Below are 9,003 nucleotides of genomic sequence, written 5' to 3' on the forward strand. Positions count from 1 at the left end.
TAGGCTACTAACATGAATCCTTTGTCTCCAAATGCCCTGAGGAAGGGAAACTGAAGGTTTATAATCAGTGTGACATTCCTGGAATCTTTACATACTCTTCAATGAAACTGGATTGGGGCAGTAGAGTTGTCCTGAATACAACTTATTTCAACTTTAATAATAGTAATTTCTTGTTGTCGCATTTCAAGCCAAGAAGTCAAGAGTCAGTTGCAAGACTCCCCCAAATCCATTATCATGGTTTTGTATATTCTGTATGAAGGATATATACAGAGAGAATGGGAAGTACTAAGAGCAAGGTAGTACTGGAAGATCTAGAACTGTGTTACAAAGACACTCCATTTAAATTTGTCTCTTGCCTCCTGACTTACAGTATTTTAATATAAATATATCTCTAAGTATAGAATTTATTTGGTTATGTTTTATTATTTTGTAATAGTGCTGAGAGCAGTTAGGTGCAACATCATCTAATAATTACAATATATGTAAATGCTATGGAGTTTACAGTGCAAACTGATATTAGAGAGCCATACTACAGTTCTTAACTATTTAATGAATTGGTTAACCTGGAACAAAGGCTTTAGAACTGGGAGTTGCTGATGTGCTTCCCATTAGACGTAGCAGAAATGAAGGCATGAGCTATTTGATGTTGCTCCTCAGAACTGCTCAAAATTCTTTAAACTGTTTGTTTCCGTTTTAATTCACAGCAAGAGGTTCAGTAATTTGTGGACTGATTTTAATCATCATTTCCCTCACAGCATATCTAAACGCTCACTAAAGCTGTATGTTCCCTCTGATTTTATGTGTAAGTAGTTGTATTAGCATTCTGTTTCATGTTGGTGTAAGTATGGGGAGGAAGGTAGCTGTCTTGAAATAACATCTTTAGACCACTGGAGCTGTATTCATGTATTCACTGAACTGACAGACAGGTTTGTGATATTTTGCCAGAAGATGAAAAGGAAATTCTGCCCCAAAACCACGTAGACCATGTCTCAGTCTCCTTAGAGATATTTTGGTTTCTTCAGTAAAGCAGGGCTGTTGGCTGCTACACTCCTAATATGGCCTTTCTATTTTCCATTGCTCCCAGTGAATTTAATAAAGAGCTTAAAAAGATGTGAGAAAACAGACTAGAAATAGCTGAAGCTTAAGTCCCTGTTATTTCAGCTTGAATGAGTGTCCAAAACCTGAGATACCTAGCCAAAACTATAAGAAACTCCTGTATCTGTCTTAATAGCTGTTAATATGAATGTAGAAGGCTTCCTAATGTGACTTTCAGAATTTACTTGTCCAGAATGGATATATATACTATTGGAATGGCTTTCTAGAGATATTTCGGTGCTTCAGTTTCTTGGCAGAATTGAGAAGGGCATACAGGAATGAAGGCAGGGGGAGGAAGACCTTAAACAGAGATTTTAACCTTCCAAACAATAGAACTAAATTTATTACTTGATGTCTTTTCTGCCTCTTACTTTAGAATAAAGTGCCTCTGAGTGGTAATCAAAATGTGTTCAATCAGCGTGCTTAGAAAGAGGTATCTTTGCTTTTGTCAGAACAGCTCATTTGGTTCACACCAGCTTTTTTATTGTCTTGGTAACGTGGAGAAGCAAAGGTGGAAAACTAGTTTTGGTGATTGATTGAAGCACCCTTTAGATCAGTTCTGAATGCTTGCCTGGCATGAATCACAGGATGGTCCTCTTAAGGTGTAATGTCAAGCTAAATACTATGAATCTTGTCTAGAACCTTTCTATGCTTGTGTATCTCTAGAACCTTTGTAAAATTGTCAATCCAAGGGTTGCTAGAATTGTTCAGGGACACGTAACTTTTCTACTCAGCCAGGTATTAGCTGAGAGTCCATGTAGGGTACCACATATACACTATCTCATGGTATCTCACCCCAGAGTCAGAAACAACTAGAATTTTAGAATTGATGAAAGAGTTGGGTGAGAAAGATTCAGTTCTTCCTTATCAACTATTCATAATGCTTCATATGTAGTAGGTGTATGACATAGTACCTTACAACCCTGCACACATTTATTTTGCGGAGCCAGCAAGACATGCAGAGGAGAACAGGGCATTTCAGAGAAGCAGCTGGCAACTGGCCTGTGAGCTACAGTGCTGGTGAGCCTAGGTGAACGTTTGCTCTGTATATACCAGATGATTAGTGGCTGATCCAGGGAAAGAAAGAGATGTGATGAAGTCATGTGGGAAAGGGAAGAGAGCAATTGTGAGCTGGCCACTGAGTCCAGCTCTGGGTAGGAGGTATTGTCACACCACACAACAGAACATTGTCCCCAGTGTCGCACGATGCCTGGGAGCCCAAAGCTCATGGCCGCAGCGTGGAGGTGAGCATATAACAGTTTAACCTATCTGAGGTCACTGGTTCAATGTGCTAACGGGAATTGAAAACCCCTTATTAGGAAACCAGAACCACTAGATTTGCATCTAAGCTTTGATTGATTGATGAGTCAAACTCTTGGTGTAGGCTTTGCAGTGAGATTACTTAAAAGTTGATTTATTACTGTCATCATCAATGCTATTCTGGAATGTAAACCCTGATATTACAAGGCAAAGGTCATCCACCTTGGAAGAGTAAAGTGCCAGATTATATTCTTTCTCAAAATAGTGACTAAATTTGGTGGCAGAGACTTGGCAAAATGCAGGGGGCAGAGCCTAGTAGAAAGGCAAGGTGCTGTTGGTCAGCACCACAGCGTGCTTTCAGTGAAGTGATGCGCTAGCCAGTCTCACAGCTCTGTGGGAGGTGATGCTTTCACAGGTGTCATTCTCAATGTGCGACAGCTCTTGGCTCCTGCCTTTGTGCTGGCCCTATTTGGGGATATTCGGATTTGGTTGTATGCTGTCTTTGGTACCTGTGCTGTGGATTGCTCAGTCCTGATTAAAGTTTATGGAAGTATTAATAGGAAAGGAAGCATTAGGATAAATTGTAAGATGGTTCTGTTCTAAAGTGTATTGATTGCTGGCGAGTTGTTCTTGGACGCACACAATTTATTCGAGAAATACTTAAATACACTTAAAAAAAAATAATGCTTCAGAGGAGATTAAAAGTGTATATTATGATAGCTAGAGAACTGTTAAAATATTTGTCTGCAGCTATTCGTGAATTCATGAAAAGCTTAATCTGATTCTTATGATACACTAAGTCTCCAGTGACTAATCCGACAATTACATGCTTCCTAATGAGTAGTCTGAACGTGACTGACCTTGCAAATACTTTGGCTCACAAAAAAAGTACTTTATGTTGGTAAATCTTTTTCCACAAATTTCAATAGGAAATATTAATTTTGCCTATGGCTATGCAGGAAAATTAAACAAAAATGAACAATAATACTAAAAGTATCTTGTACAAAAACTACAACAGCTTTGTTAACTAAGACCGAGCATCATCCTCCCCCACTGTGAGCACATCAGTTAATCATACTAGGCATTACTCAACTTCATTTGGCACCAATAAAATTTTAGGTGTAATCCAAATATCAGGGTAAATCTTTCCCTAAGTTGATGAGAGTCTAATTTTAATACTCTTCTTATTCTTTAATTTAGCATAGCCTCTTACAGAATTGGGAAGCACTTAAAAGGTTGGATGTGTTATAAAGCCTTGTTTTGAGTACATTGATGTTGATCACTTACCAACAGAGTCATACAGCTAGGGAGTCTCTTTTTTTAAAAAAAAAAAAAAAAAAAAAAAAAGGCTCTTGCCAGAAATGAGCTATAATGAGAATATAGCACTTGTGAGAACAGCCAGTGGAAATGACCGTAGTTGATGATTTCTCCAGTGACATACCCTGCTCCTTGAAACTCTCACAAATGGACTGCACAGAAAGTATTTGATTTGCTGCAAACAGTGCTTTTCCTTTGCGCTGTGAGGAGCAGTCAAATACATGTGAGTTGTGGTGTTTATTGATCAGCCAAACTGACAAGGCGATGTTTGAGAATTCCCCCTTCTGGAGCGCGCTTGCAGAATTTTACCATCTGTACAGAGCCTCCCTGTCATCTTATAAAGTAGTTTAGAGCACGTACTGGGCATATCCTGCTTCCAAGAGGCCAGTAAGGGCCAGATCTCATCCAGTCTGTTCATACTAAACTGTCCTGAAAGCTTTCTGTGGCTCATTTCGTATTATAATACAGCCACTGGATCTGTCTCTGCCCTTGTAAGGCAGGCAAGTCCTATGGAAGTAGGTAACTGATACAAAAAATAAACACTCTAGCTTTTTAGATCTTACTAAAGATTGGGGATTTTTTTTTTTATAGCAGAAGAATGTTTCCAAAAATCACAGTTGTTCACAGAAGGGTTACATTCTGCCATCTATCTTTGTGCAGAAGTCCCATTGGGGTCTCTCAGCAGGCTACTCCCAAAACACAGATGTTTCTGGCTATTCATTCAGCATTTTAGTGCTGCTGGATGCTTCTTACTCTCTAGCTTTTACTGAGAGCTTGTTAAAATACAAATAGGTTTTTTGTGAACACCACCGGTGCTGTCTCCAAAATTACCTACCATAAAAAAGTCTATATAACTACCACTGGGTGGTGTATGCCCTGTGTAAGTAAGACTCACTGAAGTAAACTATCGGGATTTTTGTATGTGTGGAATTTCAAGATCTAACCCAAAAGCCTGTATGTCTAGTTTTTAATCAGGAAATTTCCCTGGAGTTTATCAAAGAAAGAAACTCAAGGATTTGGCTAGTAAGAAGGTGGGGCTGTATACACATCCACGTCCTTGTAAAATTCAACTTTGAATGAGGGAATACAGTGTGTATTTATACTTTCCTTCTGAGTTCTTGTAAGTTCTCACGCTTTATTGAGAACCACCTATTTTTACAAGCATGGAAAGGCCCTTAGTGTGTCTGCTGGCATCTTAAATTAATCATAGCCAGTCTTAGGAACATAACAGTCCACACGTGACCCACGCCACTTTTTTCAGATGTAAAGGGAGATGCCATTTTCTACCACTTCCATGTCCTTGACGCTGTTGTTCAACATTTAAGAGCATTTGTAGAACCTTTGTGGGTGTAGATTTTGGAAGGATAACAGAATTTCTTTTTGCTAGATAGCACAAGCTATGCTGAAAACAAGTGTTAAAATACCTTAGTGCCTTACTACTTATGGCATTGCAACGTGCTTCCTTTTCACTGCCTATTTTGTATCAATCTGTTGAAGATACACAAGTTTGTAACCCACATTTGACTATCAGCTCTAGTTAAATTGCTGAGGCTTTCAGAATAAAGAGAAACCAAGGAAGAAGAAAGGAAACCTTTTTCCTTCCGCTGGTTTACTTTATACATGCCATCCAATTCAAATTTAATCTGTTTTGGTTTTTTTTTTCCTTTACCTAGTAGCTCCTTAAAAATATCAAAAGGCAAACTATAACCCTATTATGACCATCTTGTAAAACTTTTTTAAAGAGCAAGTCTGAGCATGCTATACAAGTATAGAAACGCCACCTGATTTTCTCTTTAGCTTGCTTAGCAGTCCAGCAAAACTGCTAAGATAATGAAATGAGATTTCCTCTATGTCTACTAGTACTTTATTCTTATTGCATCTTCTGTATGGAGATACATAAGGCAGCAATTATATGAAACCCACTGGATTATTCTTTTGAGGTAGCAAAACTTATTCTAGTGCTAAAAAGGTTCCCTCTTGCAGTAACGTGTGTGTCTGTGTGTCTGTGTGTGTGTGTGTGTAAAAAAGAGATGTTTAAGAATATCTGTGATTTCAGAAATTCAACAATATTCCATAGCTCTACCCGTTGTCTCCTATTCTTTGCTCTTCTAGGAAAATTTACCCATAGAGCAAACAAGCTCCCAAACGCAGTTTGACAGACAAAAGGGACCGAGTTGGCTTGAAACTTATTACTTTTAGAGCCTGAATCTCTTACAGGAGTTTCTACTACATGAAACTGAGAGAGAGAGAGAGATGTCCAACATGGGAGGCAATGGATGGAAAATTTTTAAGATAGCATAGAGACAATTGTTGTAAAGAGAAGGAAGAGAGCTGTTAACCAGTCCCTGGCTCTATTTCCATTCTCCATTTCTCAGTGCAGAGTCTATCCTGGAAATTCTGTCATGACTGATATGCTGATGGCCATACTCTATCAAACAGCATAGAAAAAGAAAAATAATCTCAATATCTGGATATGATTAAACTTCATTAAGCCAAATACAATCAAGTTGTAAAAATTCATTTGTCCCCCTGTTAAGGCACAGCTGATGTGTCTTTGTCCAGCTCAGCTAGCTGATGTCCTCCATGAGAACACCTCCTTAGGAAAAGCCCATTGTTGATGGTTTTTGACCATCAGGATTACCCCATCTTTCATATTATGGTAAAATAAGTCTTTTAAGTGCCAGTAAAGGATGTTGTGATATTATGTATGTGTTCGGGAGTGACATCCTAGGTGTTGATTGAGATGCTTTATACTGCGCTTTGTTCTCTGTCGAAGAGCAGGATAAACGAGTGTTTATAATATCTGTATCAGTAAGCAGTTCTCGGTCATTCTATAGACTTTGATAGCATAGGGCCCCTCTGCCTTTGCGTGTAAAGGTCTGTTTCACTTTGATGGTATGGAAGAATTGGTGCAAACTTTTCACGGACAGCAGTGCCTCTTGCAGTTGTGAAGTAGGTTAGCTGTCTCTCCACTGCAATTTGGAAGTATTTGAATTAAAAGATGCTAATGAAGACCCAGGTTTCTCTAGCTGAACCAATATAAGATAATACATGGACACTAAACAAAATGCAGGAGAGTTGCAGACTGTTAGCTCCTGTGCCTGAGCTAGCAGCAAATTATAAAGGAAGCAGGTTAGGAAATTAAGTGACCCACAGTAGGACAGAAAAGAGTTGAAGCACTCTGGGTGTCACCTTGTGCCATGTGAGACAGGAGAATATCTCTCTTTCCCTAAAAGTTGCAAGAGGACCTGGAGATCTGGCAACGGTGCATATGTACTGAGTGGCAGGAGTGATGCTGCTGCTACACCTCCACCTGACACCGTGGAAGCCTGCTGGGCTCCTGACGCATTGTGCTGCTGTAGCATGACTTGCTCCAAGTATTTTTGGACATAATGAAATAAGGATGGAGGTTATTTTTCAGTACTAACTCCTTTCTTCAGCCTGTCTGGGTGGCGAGCAGAGAGATTTTCTGACTCCTCTCAGAAGTTTTGGAGGTACCAAACTCGACCACGTGTTTCAGTACTAACCCTTTGTAGTATCCTATTAAGTTCCAAGGATGGGTGTAATTCCATGTTAATTGATGGGGATTTTCCCATCCTGCAGTCCTCTTTTCACAGGAAGCAAGTATTTTAAGCTATAAGTGTGAACCATCAGCCTTTATCACCAGGCAACCACATTATCAAGATGTACATAACTAACAGAACATGCTTTCTATCTAGCAGTTCTTCTATCTGTATCGTTCGCCCTTCACACAAACAGCCCTCCATCTGCTAGGCAGGGTCTGTTCTGCCTATGTGTGATTTGAAAGCACCCCAGGCACCTGCCCGGCTTGCAGATGGTGTTACTCCATCACGGTGTGGTCGTCACTGACAACACAGCGTATTTCAGGGAGATGAAAGGGGATGATGGAGTTAAGGTCTTACTGAAGATGTGCCAGACAATCTGAGCTAACCGTAATTGTTGTGTGTCTTTTTTTGTTGTTGTTGTTGCTCTCGTAGCCAAACTGTGCAGGAGGTGAGGTTTTGTTTGTAACAAGTCTCCTACCTACTTGGGCAGGGGAGAGAACCCCCGAAGTGCGGAATGGAGGGCAGAAATCCTGATCCCACGTTAAAACTGCCCCCAGGAAGCCCTTCAGCGGTCCGGCGCTAACTTTTCTAGCTGCCGTTTTTCTGCTCGAGTGTTTTTGGTTTGTTTTATTTTTTTCTCCTTGATGCTATTTTTTGCGAACGAAAAAAGTGTGAAGCAGGCTGAAGCGGCAGCAGAAGGCGCATTCGCCTGTGCTCGAAACTAAGTTAAACTCCGAGGGGTGTGCGAGCACTCCTTACCGTGAAGGACGGGCGGGGAGCGGCGCCCCGTGTGCTGCCGGGGCCCGGAGCCGCGGCGGGTGCCCCGCTCGCCGGGACGCGCGGGGCCGGGCGGCGAAGGGAGGAGCGGGGCAGCGCCGGGGCAGAGCGGCGGTGCCGCCGCTCCTCCCTTCGCCATCCGGCACCGCTCCCGGGCACGGCGGGGGGTAAGGCTCGGCTCTCGGCTTTCCCCCCGAAACTCCGGGAAGAAGGAGGGGATGCCGCCCTTGCGGCGGTGCGGCTTTGGGGTGCGGGACCGGGGAAAAAGACCTCGCAAGCGGCGCTCTTACCCCCTCCATTTTTGTAGCAGAGGTAGGGAAATCGCCAGACGTTGGCCAGGTCCACGGCGAAGCCGATGACGGAGAGGAGGAAGTCGATCTTCTTGCCCCAGGTCTCCCTGTCCTGGGCGCCGTAGCGCGGCGCGGGGGCGGCGGGCAGGAGGCTGCTGCTGGTGTACTGCACCCCGTTGTGCTCCTTCACCAGGATCAGCTCCACGTCCTTCCTCGGGGGCGGCGGCCCCGCGCGGTCCGGCAAGGGGGCCACCACCGACACTTTGCGGTCGGGCTGGATCTGTTTGTTCATCCTCGCCTTAAACATCCAGAGAGAGCGAGCTGAGGAGGGGGAGCGGGCGAGGCGGGGTGTGGGAGCGCAGATAACGGAAGTGCACTTCCCGCTGGAGGCGACTCCGCGCTCCAGCCCGCCGGTGTCAGCGCGGCAGGAGCGAGGCACGGCCGTAATAAGAGCCATGCAAATGAGGCGGGAGAGGGGGGACCGCGGCGCCCGCGCCCGCCGGGGTGCCCCCGGGGAGCGGGGCTTCCCGCGCCCTTCCTCCGCGGGGGAGCGGCCGGCAGCCGGGCGCGGCGCCGCTGCCCGCCGCCTGCCGAGCCGCGGGCGCACCTGGGGCACGCCGCCCCTGCCCCGGCCGCCGGGGGAGACCGAGCTGGAGCCTCCCGACCCGCGCCGGCAGCCGGCGGAGCCAGGGAGAGCG

The 9,003-nt window shown here is 43.8% G+C and overlaps 1 protein-coding gene across 1 annotated transcript in view; it reads right to left on the minus strand.

The window, feature by feature from the left end:
* SLC6A2 (solute carrier family 6 member 2) overlaps window positions 1-8,762 on the minus strand; it is a 79,426-nt gene extending 70,664 nt beyond the window's left edge. The window contains exon 1 of the mRNA XM_009469218.2: window positions 8,306-8,762. Coding sequence (XP_009467493.2) covers window positions 8,306-8,762 — 457 coding nt within the window. The remainder of the gene's footprint in view (window positions 1-8,305) is intronic.
* Window positions 8,763-9,003: the final 241 nt, after the last annotated feature.

Source organism: Nipponia nippon, unplaced genomic scaffold (assembly GCF_047370975.1).
Source record: "Nipponia nippon isolate SJK-2023a ecotype South Korea unplaced genomic scaffold, ASM4737097v1 scaffold_7, whole genome shotgun sequence".
Taxonomy (NCBI): Eukaryota; Metazoa; Chordata; class Aves; order Pelecaniformes; family Threskiornithidae; genus Nipponia; species Nipponia nippon.